General features: G+C 39.8%; 1 protein-coding gene across 1 annotated transcript in view; it reads left to right on the plus strand.

Moving 5' to 3' along the window:
• The first annotated feature begins 695 nt into the window (after positions 1 to 695).
• LOC126424629 (uncharacterized) overlaps positions 696 to 18,374 on the plus strand; it is a 117,073-nt gene continuing 99,394 nt past the window's right edge. Inside the window, exons 1-2 of the mRNA XM_050087363.1 lie at positions 696 to 789; positions 5,303 to 5,518. Of these exons, the coding sequence (XP_049943320.1) occupies positions 772 to 789; positions 5,303 to 5,518 (234 nt within the window). The 5' untranslated portion in view covers positions 696 to 771. The remainder of the gene's footprint in view (positions 790 to 5,302; positions 5,519 to 18,374) is intronic.

Below are 18,374 nucleotides of genomic sequence, written 5' to 3' on the forward strand. Positions count from 1 at the left end.
TCACACAAAAAGTAAGACGACTTATCACATACCCCCTGAAATAAAAAGTAATAATATTTTCCATTAGGCCTGCCATCCAACATGTTTTAAAGTCGTTCACGTTCCAAAATTGACGACCAAAATCGCGCAGTGATTAAGCTAATGAACTCGCATCCGGGGAGGCGGGGTTCCGGATATCTATTTCTAGGATATCCGTGATTTCACCAAATCGATTAAAGTAAATAGGTGGATGGTGCACTTGAAAACTGCACTGCAGTTTCAGTGCAGTTTCTAAAGCTCTTGCTTTCGATTAGACGTTTAATCTTCCTTTTTGCGTTATAATACTATACAGAAGTACCGGTGTTCCCTTTCGTAACATGAGTGCACTTGGAACCACCAAATTTCTCTTAGTAGTAAACCGAATGTTACGTATGTAGTTCAACCAGCTTTACGCTCTGCAATTGCCTGGCGTAAGTGTGCTATCATATTCGCCGAAATGGGTTGATAATGTGTTACTTCAAATTTTTTATTTTAGAACAATGATTGCCATTATGATTTTCTTTCTGTATACACGTGAAAAAAAGTTCCATTAATATCTGTATGAAATAAAAATCCATGTCAGTACGATTTTCGGCAAGGGTGGATTGGGTGATGGAATACCGATACAGATAGTAAAAAAAACAACTGCGTAGCGTCTGTGGGTTAGTCTGTTGTCGCCGCAAATGAGTGCCACGGGATTGCATAGAGTTTTCATATTCTGATGGAATAACAATATGGTATTCGTGCAACTAAATGACATACATTTTTAGTGTAATTGTCTACACCTAGCGATCAATAGTATTAATTTTATTTCTCTTTGGCAGCCCATTAAGTATCGATTGCGAATGCCATATCAGCATCGATGAAAGCTTTTCATGTAGATCCACAGTCAGTGTTTGTTTGAATTAAACTTACGGAAATATGTGTTAATTAATGTGATAACACATTTCAGAGGTTATTTTACTATTCAAATGGTACGCATAAGTGTAGTTTATGAATAAGAGAACGGAAGAAGCGAGGGTCAATTTCTATTTCGTGTAATATTCTTGAACATAAACAGCTTTTCTGCAGAATGTTTTGTACGAAAATGAATGTCATTTTCTCTGCTATATCCAATAGATTAAGGAAAGCGTGGCAGTGTCCCCTCTTTCCTTTACATTTTCGTTATATAACGAAGTTTGGAGGACTCTGCATATTCTACCAAAAGAGCTGTTTACGGAACATTAAACTGATAGAAAAACTAGTAACACACGAAAACTATTAAGTAGTGGGATTGTATTGTTTCCGACTTTGTGAACAAACATAAATCGAACGAAGTTTTGGAAGTTGTCGCGAGAATAATTTGCTTGCTGGTGTGTTCTTGTCTGTAAACAATACGAAACTTATGAATTGTATGTCATCTGGTCATATTATTTTGGCACTGATTGGAGTTGACCTTTACAACTGCTAAAATTGTGCGTCGTATTTAGTAAACTGTGGAGTGTGGTACGTTTAAGTGGCGTGAACGTCCCTTTCTCCATTTATGCTCTTGGTGTGATTAAGAACAGTTTCTTGTTGGTGGCAGTCTTAAAATAACTGTATTCATACATACGCATCAATGCATCTTTTTTCAGTGTTTTGTGACACCGTCTATTCTGACATACAGAATTACTACTGGGATCTCCAGAATACATTGTAGCTGGGATAGTCCAAGATGTGTTATGAGATAATCAGCGGTGATAACTGGTGTGAATGGCAGATTTTCACTGAACCATAAATTCGTTAGTTGTGTACACCTGTGGTACACAGTAAAATTTTATCACCTTAGAGATATTTTTGGGCCGGTTTTGTGACACACACACACACACGAGATAAGTATTGTTTTAGATGAAAATGTTTTACAGGGAAGGATGACAAAAGTACTGTATAGAATTCATGCCATTATTAATCTCCATTCATTAGTTTATATTAGTGAGCATATTACTGTAATAATAATACACCAAAGTGTAACAGCAAGAAAGAGAGAGAAAATTTAAAAAAGTCTTTTATTTCATTTTCATAAATCATTGTTTAATGCAGAAAATTCCTTATTGACGTTTGTATTCTTCCCTGTTACTCATGTCATTTGGTGTTTCACTTTTTATTGAGCAGTGTCCTTTTGAAACTGATTTTATGCAGTTATTTTTCATTGAGTAACATTCCAATTTGGAATTTTTTTATTGTTATTCTCCAGAAATTGTGTACACATTAACTTGTCATTTTTTGTGGTGTCTGACAGGGATGTAGGCCTAGAAATCAGTAGTCGATGACTTCTTTTTGCTATTGACAATTTTCTCTCTGTGCCAATCAAAGTTAATAAACAGTACTTAGTGGTGTTGTGCTGTATTAGCCCATGACAAAGGCTGTGTTCCGTTTATTTTATTTTGTAATGGGTGTACCATATTTTGTGACAGTTGTCTTCACCAACTTTCAACGTAACATAAAGAGATAAAATGATGAAATTTATAAATTCAAAAGAAAGATGAAACTATGCCATCTTGAAATTCCTACTACAAAATATCAATCTTCAAACAATAAATGAGGATTTTAATGAGTTGCACGCCAACTAGCAGTGCCCTTTGTAACTGGGATTATATTCTTATCGGACACAGTTAATTATTGTTACACGATGCATATCATTGTGCTCATATTAAACTAGGAGAAGGAAATAAACAGCCTCTATTTCAAGTAACCAAGAAAGTAAACTTAACAGCTTTTCAAAAATGCTTTCATCTAAAGTTTGATGTGTTAAACATAAACTGACTAATCAGAAAAGTGTGTGTGGGTGGGGACAATGTCCGTGTAACATGGTACTAACTAGCATATTCAATTCATTGTTTTCTCAGTCAATGGTTGAGTGGTGAAACCATAACAAAAAATAAATGCACTAAATTTGCATCGCTAAGGAGAAGTCATTTGATTGAAATAAATCTGATACCATGGATTAGGGGCATGACAATGCATTAATAATGGCATAGAAATAGAAGTGACCTACAGTTTTCAGAATTTAGCATGTTGCAGTTACTCTTCAGGTTGCTCTTAGTACCATGGTGTTGAAATTGCTTGTAATATCTATAGGTGCTTAAAACCAACACTGTCTGTCCTCTGTACCTGCTTGGGTAGATGTGTGTTAACAGGACTGCTTCAGGAGCAGGGAGGTATGTTGGCCCCAGATTGAATCTGCCCGGCAGAATGACAGGGGAGGGAGGGGGGGGTTGGGGTTCTAGCCAGCTTGGATGTGGTTTTCAGGCAGTTTCCCACATCCTACTATGTGAACGCCATGCTGGTTACCACGTCCTGCCTCGGATACATGCTACACAAACGGTTAGTACACTTGCACACGGAATTTACTCCATACCCAGACAGATTGAGTACCATGCTTGCGTCATTGGGGGTGAATAGGAGACTGATGACCTCTGCTGTTTTGTCTCCTTAAACACTTACTCAGCTGCAACAGCTGTGTACTATAACACTGAGCAATGCACACTGCCAGATAGTATCACAGTAACGATATAGATACATAGATAAGCACGACTGCAGTACTTGTGGAATTGAATATATGTGACAGTGTTATGTTGCATTTGAAAACACTACATTTTGGAATTCACTATGTCAATGGCAACATTGTCATGCAGCCTTAGCCATTTGTGGTGACTTGACAATGGAAGCAAATGTCTACACTAAGCGTGCACCAAAACATCCTACAGCTGATGGCATTGAATCATTGATGTAGACACGTCTGCACAGATTGCAGTGCATCCTCCACTCCACTGTCACATTGGTTTAATCAATGCAATGCTTAAACAGGAGTGAAAGATACGGTGTAGCACTAGGCTAGAATGCGAACAGGAAAAGGGAGTCTATGGTGTATCGGCTGTTTATTATTCTGTCTCTCTCTCTCTCTCTCTCTCTCTCTCTCTCTCTCTCTCTCTCTCTGTCTGTCTGTCTGTCTGTCTGTCTGTCTGTCTTTCGTGGCCGAATTAAAGACCATGTGGCAATTTCAATACCTTATTTGTTATTCTCTTCTTTTCTTCCTGTACTAAGTTCGCTATGTTTTTTCCTCCTGTCTTCTGACAGTTTCACACTAGCACTTTATTCCATTGCCATGGAACCCTTCTATACTCAAGACTTTTTCTCTAAAAACTTCTGTTTTTTTCTATGGCTTTTATATTATTTTTTTTCTAATTCAATATAGATATCCAGAAATACCAGTCTTCTTTTAATCATTACTTCAGATATGGTTTTGTTTTTTACATTTCAATAAATTTCATAATTATTGTGTAGTTCCCAAGTTCTTTTAGCTTTTGTGGTCATAATATTTTCCTAATGATTCTCCTTTCTGTTATTTCTAATTTATGTATGTTATAGTTTAATGTTAGCCATTCAACTGCATATAAACATTCTGGCTTTGCTATTGTATTGTAATGCCTAATTTTTGCATTTTTAGACATGCGTTTTTTTGTTGTAAAAGTCTCCTATTTTGCATATCTTTTGTTCTATAGCCCCTTTTTTCAAACCAAGGTATTTAAATTTTTTAACTTTTTCAGCTTGATCAGTACCCTTTTTCAGCTTGATCAGTACCCATTTTCAGAAATTTTGGTGCATTTTTAATGTTTGTAAAAATTTGGGTTTTTTTTTCTGCAGGAGTTCTTAAGCTGATCCTACTGGCTATTTTGGTTTGTGTTTAGTGACATAAAATTTGTATTTTCAGCACCTGTGACATATCAGAACCATGACCAACTCCAAAAATAAAAACAAAACATGACAGTTAAGATAAAAGCCTTACTTTTCAATACATCTTCAGGATATTATGAATAGTGGCCAGAATTTCTCTTAAAAATTTAGAAAATGTGTTTTTAGAAGTGCAGTAAGCATACCCTAGTGACGGTAAGGATGTTTCCAGCAGCCAAGTATTTAGCGTTACTTGTAACTTAAGGCAAGCTGTGATGTTATCTAGCGTACATGTGCCTGACTTTTGTGTAGATCAAGAAATGGAGGAATTCAGAAGTAGTTTTACTTCTTCCTATACTTTTAGAATAATACTTTGACCCCTTTTCAACAACACTTTTATACGTTTGCATGTCTTACGTTAGTTGACACGATCATGAATACAGTGCCAGCAGAATATCAGACTGTCCATGTGGAGAAAGCCTTGGAGGACGATGGTGGTGTGGTGCTTGTGCAAGTTTTTGTTGTCTTTGGAAATGTGGCTTTATGTAGCACCAAACCATCAAAAGTTAGTTATACTGCATCTTTGATTTCACAGGCATACATTGAACCGGGAAAGATGCCACTCCACCAGGTGAAAGTGGAGCCGGTGGATGACAGTGGTGAGGACTCTGACCCAGTGTGCGGAGGAAATGAAAATGAAGACGATGAAGACATGGCCGTTCCAGACCCCACATCCATGCTGTCTGTGCGGCTCGAGGAGGAGGAGCCCTCTAACTTGAAGATCTCCATTGATCCTGCTCCAACTCCTCCAGTAAGTATATTTGCTAGAGCATCGTGACAAGGTAAAAGTCTAGGATAGGGCCAGTGGTGTATTTAGGAGTTTTGTGCAGGAATGTTATCAGTACTTGCCGTCAGGTATGGAGGGGACAGAAGACGTGTCAGCTGTTAGTATTACGCAGCCAGTGAGAGAGCAACAGGCAGACGACATGTTCTGAAGTAATACAGTCAGAAGAAAGGGGGAAGCATTGCTGTAAACAAGGTTTATAAATTTAATTGCTCCTTGTTTGAGTCACAGCTATTTAAACAGGGCTACTATCTGCAAACCAAGACAGCATCACAGCCCGTAATGTATTAAAAAAAAGCAGTGAAATATTTCCTTCCTCTGTGTTGCTACGCAATCAATCTGCATGAGCACACTGAGTAAGTGGATCAGTGTTTTTTAATTAAATCATGGGAGGAGCCAGGTGGAACAATGTTTTTGATTAAATCATGGGAGAAGATATGCGGAGCAATGTTTATTAATACATCAAACTTGCGATTCTATTAAAAATAAGTATTGGTCCACCTGCCTTCTTCCACATTTCAATTAATCATTTCACCAGCACATTTAATAGATTTTTTTGTCTCTGCAGTTAATCCGTACCAATATCAGTCCACTCTGTAGCATTTGTTGCCATAGTCACAAAATATTTCTCTCGAAACTCACTAACACTCCCAAAAACAGCAAACAAAACAACGGTTTGAATTTCGGTGCTAGAAATGCATTGTTTCTCTTCTTGCCTCTCATTGGTTGTGTCAAAAAAATCATCCCGTTGACTACGCGAAACTGACGTGTTGCGAACCTGTGAGCAATAGCTAAGCATCACAGTGACTGCTGCTGTCCCTGATCTGGACTTCAGCCTCATGACATAATGGTAATTTAAAATGCAAAAACTTTAGGTTATGCTTGATGTAGCCCTTATGATTAACAACTTAAAAAACAAATTGCTGTAACCAGTCATATTTATTGCATAACTACTACAGTCTACATCCATGTGAACCTACTTGCTGTATTCATGCCTAGGCCTCCCTCTACAATTCCCCCCCCCCCCCCCCCTCGCCCCCTTTCCCCTTTCCCTTCACCTCACCTCCACCCCTATTCTATTCAGTATGTAATCATTACTTATTGGCTCTACCCATCTGGTCTTCAATTTTCTTCTGTAGCTCCACACTTCAAAAGCTTCTGTTGTTTTTTATTTCTGAATAGCTTATTGTCCACATTTCAGTTTCATACAAGGCTACACTCCAAAGAAATACCTTCAGAAAAGACCTCACGACATATAAATTTGTAATGGGTGTTAACAAATTTCTTTCCTTCTTCTTCTTCTTTTCCAGAAATACTTTTGTTGCTATTGCCAGTTTGCATTTTATGTCCTCGGCCGTCACCAGTTGTTTTGCTGTCCAAGTAGCAAAACTCATACAGGTACTACCTTTTGTGCCTTATTTCCGAATCTTATTTTATCAGCATAGCCTGATATAATTCGACTACCTTTCATTGCATTTGTTTTACTTTTTTTTTATGTTCATTTTGTAAACTCTTTTGAATGCACTATCCGTTCCATTCAGCTGATCTTCTAAGTCCTTTTCCATCTGATAGAATTAGAATGTCATTGGCAAACCTCGTAAGTTTTTATTTCTTCTCCCTGGATTTTCCTTCCCTTTCCAGATTTCTCCCTTGTTTCCTTTGTTTGCTAACGGATATTAATAATAATGGAAATAGACCACAACGTTGCCTCAGTCCCCTCTCAACTACTGCTTGCCTTTCATGTCTTTCCACTCTTGTAACTGGAGCCCGACTTCTGTACAAGTTGTAGATAACATTTTGCTCCATGTATTTTATCCTAGCTGTCTTCAGAATTTCATTGTGTATTTCAGTAAACATTGTTGAAAATTTTCTCTAAATCTATATATGCTATTACCACACTTCATTCTACCTTGTGAGATAAGTTGTAGGGTCAGTATTGCCTCCCCATGTTCCTACATTTCTGTGGATCCAAATTGATCCTTCCCAAGCCGTCTTTTACAAGTACCTGTATGAATATTAAGAGCTCAGATGGCAAGCCCATACTGAGGAAAGAAGGGAAGGCTGCAAGGTGTAAGAACTTTGTAGAGTAGGCTGCTCCATCACTGCCCATTGAGCAGGGGGGGGGGGGGGGGGGGGGCCTTCAGTTCGCCAGAGGGTAGGGGTTGAATAGGCAACCTACCATGCTACCATGCAGTCCTGTCACACTGTTTTCGTGGGCTGCTGTATTGCTGTACACCTGGGTGTGTCTGATGCTTGGCATTGTACGATTTATTAATGCTTCTCACTTCCTAGTGAATGTAGCCAAAATGACGACTTCTCAGATGAGCCCATTGCCATTTTCCTTTTGCGCCACGAGATACTTAATATGTTCATGTATTTGCTGGCAGAGTGCTTAACATGAGGAGAGGTAAAGAAATGAGAAGTTTGCCTCTTTGAGAAAACAGTATCTTGCCAGATCCAGGAAATGGGTGTGGATCTGGAAAACCGACTCAAGGAGAAAGGTCAAACCTTTGTTGCTGCTTCATTAGCACTTGATGAAACCACTGTTGTAACAGATTATGTACAGCTTACCGTATTTGTGTGGGGTTTATAGAATTCTTGGGTGTCTGACCAGGTCACTTCGTAATTCGCCCATGGTATTTTGGCAAGCGGACATACTGTCATCTTCAAATGGTCTCTGACTAATGCTGTGCTCCTGCAGCATTTATCAGGGACTACCTGAAGATGGCAACATTTCTGTTTGCTGAAATATTGTGGAGGGATTTTGGCGTGACCTGGTGGGACACCTGAGAATTCTATAGATTAAGAATACATTGGAAAAACACTAGATTGCATATGTGCGGGGTGCTGATTAAATACAACAGATTTTTCAGGAGCTACTAGATGTTATGTCTATGGTTTACACTACCACAGGTTGTGAAATATTTGAGGTTATGTGTGAATCTGTTGAAGACGTGGTTGCCATGAGCAGCCCAGCATCCGTGAACTCTTAGCACCATGCAGTGTTTGTGACAGTTCGTGCATCATATTGCTCCGTACACTTCTACATCTACATTTATACTCCGCAAGCCACCCAACGGTGTGTGGCAGAGGGCACTTTATGTGCCACTGTCATTACCTCCCTTTTTTGTTCCAGTCGCGTATGGTTCGCGGGAAGAACGACTGTCTGAAAGCCTCCGTGCGCGCTCGAATCTCTCTAATTTTACATTCGTGATCTCCTCAGGAGGTATAAGTAGGGGGAAGCAACATATTCGATACCTCATCCAGAAACGCACCCTCTCGAAACCTGGCGAGCAAGCTACACCGCGATGCAGAGCGCCTCTCTTGCAGAGTCTGCCACTTGAGTTTGCTAAACATCTCCGTAACGCTATCACGGTTACCAAATAACCCTGTGACGAAATGCGCCGCTCTTCTTTGGATCTTCTCTATCTCCTCCGTCAATCCGATCTGGTACGGATCCCACACTGTTGAGCAATACTCAAGTATAGGTTGAACGAGTGTTTTGTAAGCCACCTCCTTTGTTGATGGACTACATTTTCTAAGGACTCTCCCAATGAATCTCAACCTGGTACCCGCCTTACCAACAATTAATTTTATATGATCATTCCACTTCAAATCGTTCCGCACACATACTCCCAGATATTTTACAGAAGTAACTGCTACCAGTGTTTGTTCCGCTATCATATAATCATAAAATAAAGGATCCTTCTTTCTATGTATTCGCAATACATTACATTTGTCTATGTTAAGGGTCAGTTGCCACTCCCTGCACCAAGTGCCTATCTGCTGCAGATCTTCCTGCATTTCGCTACAATTTTCTAATGCTGCAACTTCTCTGTATACTACAGCATCATCCGCGAAAAGCCACATGGAACTTCCGACACTATCTACTCGGTCATTTATATATATTGTGAAAAGCAATGGTCCCATAACACTCCCCTGTGGCACGCCAGAGGTTACTTTAACGTCTGTAGACGTCTCTCCATTGATAACAACATGCTGTGTTCTGTTTGCTAAAAACTCTTCAATCCAGCCACACAGCTGGTCTGATATTCCGTAGGCTCTTACTTTATCAGGCGACAGTGCGGAACTGTATCGAACACCTTCCGGAAGTCAAGGAAAATAGCATCTACCTGGGAGCCTGTATCTAATATTTTCTGGGTCTCATGAACAAATAAAGTGAGTTGGGTCTCACATGATCGCTGTTTCCAGAATCCATGTTGACTCCTACAGAGTAGATTCTGGGTTTCCAAAAACTACATGATACTCGAGCAAAAAACATGTTCTAAAATTCTACAACAGATCGACGTCAGAGATATAGGTCTATAGTTTTGCGCATCTGCGCAATTCGTTTGTTCAGAAGAGGAGACTGAAAAGTGTTTTGCACCTTTTGGCCAGTCAGCGATGACAGAATGCATGACATGATATGGGGGTCACTATGATTTTGCATTTGGTGCATATTACATGATACATTGTTGTGTATGAAACTTGGCTAACATATTGAATTTTTCTTTATATTTGGATAGAGGCATCTATCTGCTACCAATCTCAAGAAAATTGATCTGATGTAACACACTCATTCCTCCAAATCATTTTTTGCAGGCCTGGATATCCCCTATTTGCTGCTCCACATATGCTCTCAATCTAAATCGGAGTTAAAAATCAAACAATGGAAAATCCAGGATGGAATGTAACAATATTAGAGAAGGAAAGTTGCTACTCACCATATAACGGAGATGCTGAATCACAGATAGGCACAACAAAAAGATTTTCACACTTAAAGCTTTCGGCCAATGTCCTTTGTCAACAATAGACACACACATGCGCACAAACACACTCACGCAAAAGCAACTCACAAACATGATTGTAGTCTCAGGCAACTGAAACCACAGTTACCAGCATCACTTTGATCCATGAGAAAAGATTAAAACAGTTGCGTCCTATATAATAATACTACTACTACTACTACTACTACTACTGCTGCTACTCAGTGCCCTGGAGCAATCCTCTCTCGAGATTCCTGAGTCCGACCACTGGATATGACAGTAAACCACACTGTGACGCTGTGTACCATCACCAGTCGGTTTCTACTAACTCCCCTGTAAACCATACAGTTTCACAGTCTAAAGTCAGAGAGGATAAGGCCATACACAAGAACTACGGTGTTCAAATTTACATTGAAGCAAAATAGAGTTTGTTCTCTACTAACAACTTGCCAAGTCCTCTGCATCTGTTAGATGACACCACCAGCTATAGCTCATGTTGGATATGGTGGCCGATGTGCAGTGACCATTTTTCATCCAAAGTGCTGGGTTAGATCATTCGTTTGTTTGAAAGAGGAGGCCGAAAAGTGTTTTGCACCTTTCGGCCAGTCAGTGATGACAGAATGCATGACATGATATGGAGGTCACTATGATTTTGCATTTGGTGCATATTACATGATACGTTGTTGCGTATGAAATTTAGCTAACATATTGAATTTTTCTATCTATCTATCTATCTATCTGCTACCAATCTCAAGAAAATTGGTCTGGTGTAGCACACTCATTTGCTCTTGCGCAACACCAGCGATGAAGCCAGAGTGAAATACCAGCAGTATTCCTCATCTTTCGTAAAAGGTTTTGAATATTGAATTGAGATTTTGGAAAATGATAGCATGAAAAGAGGAGAGTATTTTGTCATATCGTTATTATGTAAAACTTCATTATCTGGTGTGTTATTCCAATAACTACAGACTTTTTTGGTGAAAGAATGTAATTTTTAAGGGCCATCGATAGCTGGTTAAATGAGAAATGCTATGGGTTTTGGAACAACATATGTGAAGACATTACACTTTTTGTTCAGAGGATGGGCTTTTTCATCAGCTACTGACTTTACTTTTCCTCACTTAATAAACCATTGTTTCAGAATTCTCTTACAATTGTTTCTGCAAAACAAGTTAGTGAGGAGAGACAGTGTAAACTCCGCTTTGTTATGGCAAAAGAAGCAAATTTTGTCATGGCAACCAGAGAAATGTGCTATGCAAAATTCTTTTCATGTGTAGACATTTCGGCCAGTCAACCTGCAGAGAAGAAACTAACACTTATAATACTACTATAAAGTGCTGCTGCCTGCTTTTCAATATTGTTCCCAGAGGCTGCTAGGAAACACCATTCATTCTGTGGGAAACACTAGCATTTGAAAATCTCCCACTCAGGCCTTTACACCTGTTAGCCAGATTAAGCAAAAACTGCCCACTTTATTGCAGTCAAGAAAACAGTTCCTGTCCCTGGAGGACAGGTAACATATGCTGTTGCCCACAGTGGCAACTGACATTCTCCACCAGAATATGATCCATTGGCTGGTGCAGTAGTTAGCACATTGGACTCTCTTTTGGAAGGACAATGGTTCAAACCTGCGTCCAGCCATCCGGATTTAGGTTTTCCGTGATTTCCCTGTATCGCTTTAGGCAAATGCCAGGATGGTTGCTTTGAAAGAGCACGACTGACTTCCTTCCACATCCTTCCCTAATCTGATGGGACCGATGACCTTGCTGTTTGGCTCGTCTCCCAAACCAACCAACTAACCATCCAATCAACACACACACACACACACACACACACACACACACACACACACACACACACACACAGACAGACAGACAGACAGACAGACAGAGAGAGAGAGAGAGAGAGAGAGAGAGAGAGAGAGAGAGAGACAATATTTGTACACCCGCATTTCTCACCCATGACCATCATCATCTCAGGATGCCGAGGCCCGACTGAGGTGACCATGTGATCTTGGCTGGGATGGGTAGCGGAGGCACAGAAGAGGTGTGGAACAGGGAGTTGAAGGGATAGCAGGTTAGGGGTAAGGGAGATGCTTTATCACTGCCTGAGGGAGCATGCAGAAATGGAGACAGCAATACTGGGCTGTTAGGTGCAGTGTTGGGAGGCTGAGTCTCATGAGGAGAGAAGCAAAGGTGGGAAGAGGACTACGTCTAAGCAGGCATTCTGCGGGGGAAGGAGGATGGGGTAGATAGCTGGCGTGTGTGTGGCTGGAATGGAAGCAGGAAAGGAGGTGGATGTAGGTGGGAACAGAGATTAGTGAAGGTCATATAACTTAATTTTTTTGAGGTGATAAAATATTATGACGACCCTCTCGTAAGGTGTTGATGTATTGGCTGTACGACTTTTTAGTAACCTTTGACATGGGCTTCCAGTAGCCACAGGCTCCTGGACAAGCAAAAATCTTTGGAAGCGGCAGAAATAATTTTGGTTGGTGAAGTGAACCATCCAGCCATGGTGCACTTCTTTCTCCTGTCAAAGAGATGCACTGAAGCATTATCACCATGCCTCCACATTGTACCCACTCCCCTTATACATTGATTTCTCCTCCCACAAGAGGAGGCATCAGTGTTCAGCGATTATGATGTTGATTGAATTTTATTTGCTGGCAAGAGGGAGGCCAACAACTGCCTATGGACTTGCTGTCTATTTTAGATAATGTTTGATAATGTTGCGTTATGCTACGTATATGTATGCACCACTCGTCAGTCTTCTAAAGGTAAGTGTTTGCCTTTCCTTTATTTTATGTATTGTTAGGTGATGTTTGGAAGAGTGTAGCAAGTATTTTCAAAATTTGTGAGGTAACAGGACTACTCTTTAAAACATTATGGCATAGATTTTAACTAACATAGTAGTAGCCCACACAGAAATCTGAGCACCATGTCTCGTCACTACTCATACTCATAACAAGAGAACTTGGTGGTAAAATGAGAGCACAACGAATCTTCAGTTTGACAGCCTGGAAGGTGAACTTTGTAATAAACAAACCACTACTGGGGCAAATGGTTGTAACAAGAGTGCACCAAAGAAAGCTGTGGTAATGAGGGATAAGAGCAAGAGCACTCAGGAAGAAATGTCACACAAATTGCCCACCTGCCGTAAGTGTATGGCATTAAGGGGCCCTCAAATGCTGAATATTTATTGTGCAGTACTGAGCACTGTCCAATAATATTGAGCATTTGAGAATGTAAAAATTATGACTCTCGCTCAGTATGTTGTACCATCAACGGCAATATTGCACAATACACACAAGTTCCCACTGTGACTGTGTGCTTTGCAAAAGTGATGACTGGTGATCCAGTGATGAAAATGAACGTGGATACATCAGGAAAGACAGATGAAAGGAGTCATATGCTGAAATTCATTCAGGTGAGTAGTTTGATTACATATTCTATTTAATATTTGCTCAATTATGAGGCATATTCTAAAACTTAGATCCATTTGGTCATAAAAAATAAGCTTGTGTGTCATAAAAAATAAGGTTATGAGTCATAAAAATAAGCTTATGAATCATAAAAAAACTTATGATTCATAAAAAATAAGCTCATGAGAAAAGGTTTTATTGATAGTAATATTTTACTTTATGACTAATTTGCATTTCTACATAATCGCTGTTCACATCTGTACACTTTCTGCAATGTTGCACCAGCTTCTTTAAACCCTCTGCGTAGCAGTCTGCCACATGGAAATTGAACCAGTTGGTAATGCCAGTCTTGAGTTCGTTACTGTTTTGAAATAGTTGTCCACTCAGTCACTTTTTCAGATGAATGATTGGGAAATAGTTGCTTGGTGTAAGGCCAGGACTCTACGGAGGGTGTTCAAAAAGTTTCCAACATAAATCTTGAATCTTCTTGGTTTTGGCAGCAGTATGAGGGCATGCATTGTTGTGAAGGAGGATTATACCAGCTGACAGTTTCCTGCGGCATTGATTTTGGATACTATGTCTCAGTGATTTTGGATACTATGTCTCAGTTTTGTTAGTATTTCACAGTACACTTCAGCTGTAATTGTTGACCCATGATCAGTGAAATCAATCAAAAGGGCACAGTTTTCATCCCAAAAAATGGTAGCTATCATTTTTCGATTCAAGAACAGAGATCGCTTAAACTTTTTTGGTTTGGGTGAACTTGAATTCCACCTCTGCATTGGTGTACAATATCCACCTCTCATTGCCTGGAACAATGTGATAAAACAAATAATCTCCATCTTGTTCACAGCGCTACAGAAACTGTCACAGTTTGTGATACCCGAGCTGTTCAGTGGCAATCCTGAAAAATTGAGGTTTGAGCAACATTTTGTAATTCATAGCCAGACCATTAATGATCAATCGTCAATCATTTTGAATATTTTAGTTTACTTGATCAATTTTCGAACTTGTTTCTCACTCATTATTTCAGGTCTGTACACTAGGCATATCTCAGAATGGATTTCCGCAGCTGAAAATCCTTTTACCAGCAAAATCACAGCACATGGGTTCAACAATTGTCTCAACAATTGCAATCTTCTCACTGACTTCCAAATGACTACTGAATTGAACCAACACTGCAGTAGTTTCCTAAGGAATTGGTAGACAGCCGCGCATGTGTGAAACTTCATTCAGGCATACTGTTAGTTAAAAAAGTCACCATTGTGAGAGGCACACAAAAAGTTTCCATTTGAGAGAATTGCTGCAGTATATATGTAACATGGCATGGCTCTGATGTAAATATATAAGCACAGACATTTAGGCAAGGGATTAGTATGGCATTTGTATTTTTCCGACATGCTTGCGGTAAATGCAGAAATGTGAACTTCAGCGACATTGTTACCAAATGCATCCAAACGGGACAATGAGCCATTATTCTTTTCTTGGCTACCAAAGGACAAAAACACTGGTAGACATCCATTGGAAAATGAGGAATGTGTGGGAGGCAGCTTGTCTGTCGAGTACCACTGTTGTGGACTGGTGCACCTAGATCCTTGCTGCTTCTTCAAAATAATACATGTCCCCCATGCCACAAATTTCGTAATGCAAAAGCTTTACTAACTCAAGTGGAAGACACTCGAGCACCAGCCCTATAGTCCTGATCTTTCCCCGTGCAATTATTATGCCTTCGATCTCTTAAAAACCCCTTGAAGGATCAACGATTCTTGTCGGGCAGTGATGTGCTGCAGGTTGTCACGGACTTCTTCACGCAGCAGGACATGGTGTTCAACCAAACAGGTGTTTGCTGCTTGGTGCATTGGTGGTATGATTGCCTCAGTGCTCACATCATCGTTAGCATACCGATTCTGGACAGTAGGACCTTCAAATGGAAACTTTTTGATTGGCACTTATAACAAAAAAAAAAAGCAAGCTCGGAAACTGCTTATTTATTCATTTCAGAACCTTGAAATATTTATTTCAGAAATACATGTCAGCGCTGGCCGCGGTGGTCGTGCGGTTCTAGGCACTGCAGTCCGGAACCGCGGGACTGCTACGGTCGCAGGTTCGAATCCTGCCTCGGGCATGGATGTGTGTGATGTCCTTAGGTTACTTAGGTTTAAGTAGTTCTAAGTTCTAGGCGACTGATGACCTAAGATGTTAAGCCCCATAGTGCTCAGAGCCATTTGGACCATACATGTCAGCAGTACCTCCATACCTATTCTGTACACAAATGTGTATGTACACAGTAAATTGTGCAGTTAACATGTTTAATTTGTGATTAGTTGTTGTTATTGTTGTTAATGTGTTTCACGAGTCTGTGCTGCCACAAAAAGCCCCTGGCCCATTGAAATATTCACCATAAGCTCCTCTGACGTGTTTTGCCTGGTTTGTGTAATGTGTGCTTGTGGTTTCTGAGGCAAGCAACTCAGCACGTTTGTTTTTGCATGGCTCTGCAACTGTGTCACATATGTTTTCAAGCTCCAGATCCACTGACCCTCATGCCATGTATTTACATGATGTTTTTGGCTGAGGAAAACTTTTAGAAAATCCAAACTTTGAGGCCAAAGTGTCAAATGTTGGTTTTTCTCGGAAATGCGGTATACTCTGCTACAATGATAGTTGAATATTCACCGTTGACTGTTCAGATTTCCTCCAGAATAAAGCTTCATTAGATTCTCGGATATAGCAAAAGCATCATTGCCAACAAAAACACAAGGCAGTTTAGTTGTATGCCTGGGGACTGCTTCTTCTTTTGGAGTGTTCAACTGGTTTTCAGCAAGCAGCTTTCCAAGGGCAGAGCATCCTAGCATGTCGCCATGAGATATGTGGCCATTTATCCTAATATCAACCATGATCAATTCATAATTAGCATTTACAGCTGTCAGCAACCTGATACTGAATGTGCCGTATGTGACCCAGAATGAGGTCTCTTCACGATGTGTACATGTTGACCATCAATTTCTCCAAGGCATTGAAGAAAATTTCAGCAGTCACAAAACTGTTGTGCCACACACTTCCACTCGGTGGGAGTCACAGGCATCTGAAAAGGAAAGTTAGAACTAGCACTTTTCAGCAGTCATTTGATGTGCTTATTCTAGCAATGTTGCTGGGTAATAATGATATTTAACGGGGTAAATTGATTTCAATTGAAGCCTGCTGTAATATCATTTTAGCAGTTCACTGATAGGTCTTGTGTCAGTCCTTAAAGCAATTAAATAATAGAATAATATGTTCTGAAGTTGAAGTTAGCTGTAAATGTGACATATACCAAATGGTCCATTACATTAGTGTTATTCTTTCAGGACTCAGAAATTTCAGAAACTGAGATACCATTGAAGAAACCTTTAACAAAAAGAAGGAAGTCAGCACAGGCAACAAATGAGGATTTATTAGAACATGCATGTCAGCGACTGCAGGAACTGATGTCTGACAAGGACCTCATTGGCATAATGTGGGCCCGTGAACTACAGAAAATGGACAGAATGCAGCAAACATTAGCAAAGAAATTTATAAATGACATTTTATTTGAAGGGGTAATGGGCACCTTGCGAAGAGATTCTGTGGTGATAAATGGTTCTACATCAACTTCAACACGCGTCTCCAAGACCTAATTTCTGAAGCCCATCAAGTGCTTCAACCAGTCCGCACATTGTACAACGAGGTGGTAGTCTCTATTTTACAAATTTGTCTCCTGAAAATTCGTAATTCCATACGTTTGTTGAAGTATGCTCTGGTGAGTTTTGTGTTGTGCGATGTATATTTATTTCAAATTTTATCATTTCTCATAATGTAGGCATTAAAAAATTGTTTGTAAATTCCAGTGTAATAATTATATCTGCAAAAGAATTGCTATTTGACTGCTTCCACAAAAACTTTTGCCATGTAGTACTGTCCTCTGGGATTCATAAATTTTCTATTATTTGCACGTCACTTACTGTGGTGTATTTTTTCAAGTAGGTGCAAGTAGATTCAGGGTTTTGATTACAATACACCTGGTAGTAGTTGGTGCAGTGAATGTTGAAAATTGGAGGTCTTCAAAAGTGTTTCTGGTTGTCAGGTAACGTAGTGTTCCTGGGTGTTGGTTGCTGCCCTCAACACTGTATCTTTCCTCTGTTCATAAGTTGTAAAAAGGTTCAACAATTTGTTGAAAGCTCACTCCTTCATCTTTTAATTGTAGTACTCGGCCAGTTCTGCTAAAAGTTCACCTAGCATGTTAGTATGATTGTATGTCAAACATCTTCCAAGCTATTTTTTGACCCAACACCACTTCCTCTCATTTTTCTTCTTGCTGCATGTAGTGATCACAATTGCAATACGTGTAAGTTCCTTGTCGTCAAGTGCTCACATGTCTGCTATGAAGACAGAGTTCTACCTGACACATATCGCGCATAAATATTGCGGAGTAATATTGCGCCAGTATCAATCTCACTCCTTTGTGCAGTATATTGGCACAGTATTATTACAGAATAAGTGTTGTGCACGTGAGGTCCCCCTCTGGTGATACAATATATTTTTGAACGTGGTGGCCCACAGCTTATAAGTGCCCCACAGGTCATGAATATTGAATAAAATAAGCCTTTGTTCAGTGCCA

Source organism: Schistocerca serialis, chromosome 10, assembly GCF_023864345.2.
Source record: "Schistocerca serialis cubense isolate TAMUIC-IGC-003099 chromosome 10, iqSchSeri2.2, whole genome shotgun sequence".
NCBI classification, from domain to species: domain Eukaryota; kingdom Metazoa; phylum Arthropoda; class Insecta; order Orthoptera; family Acrididae; genus Schistocerca; species Schistocerca serialis.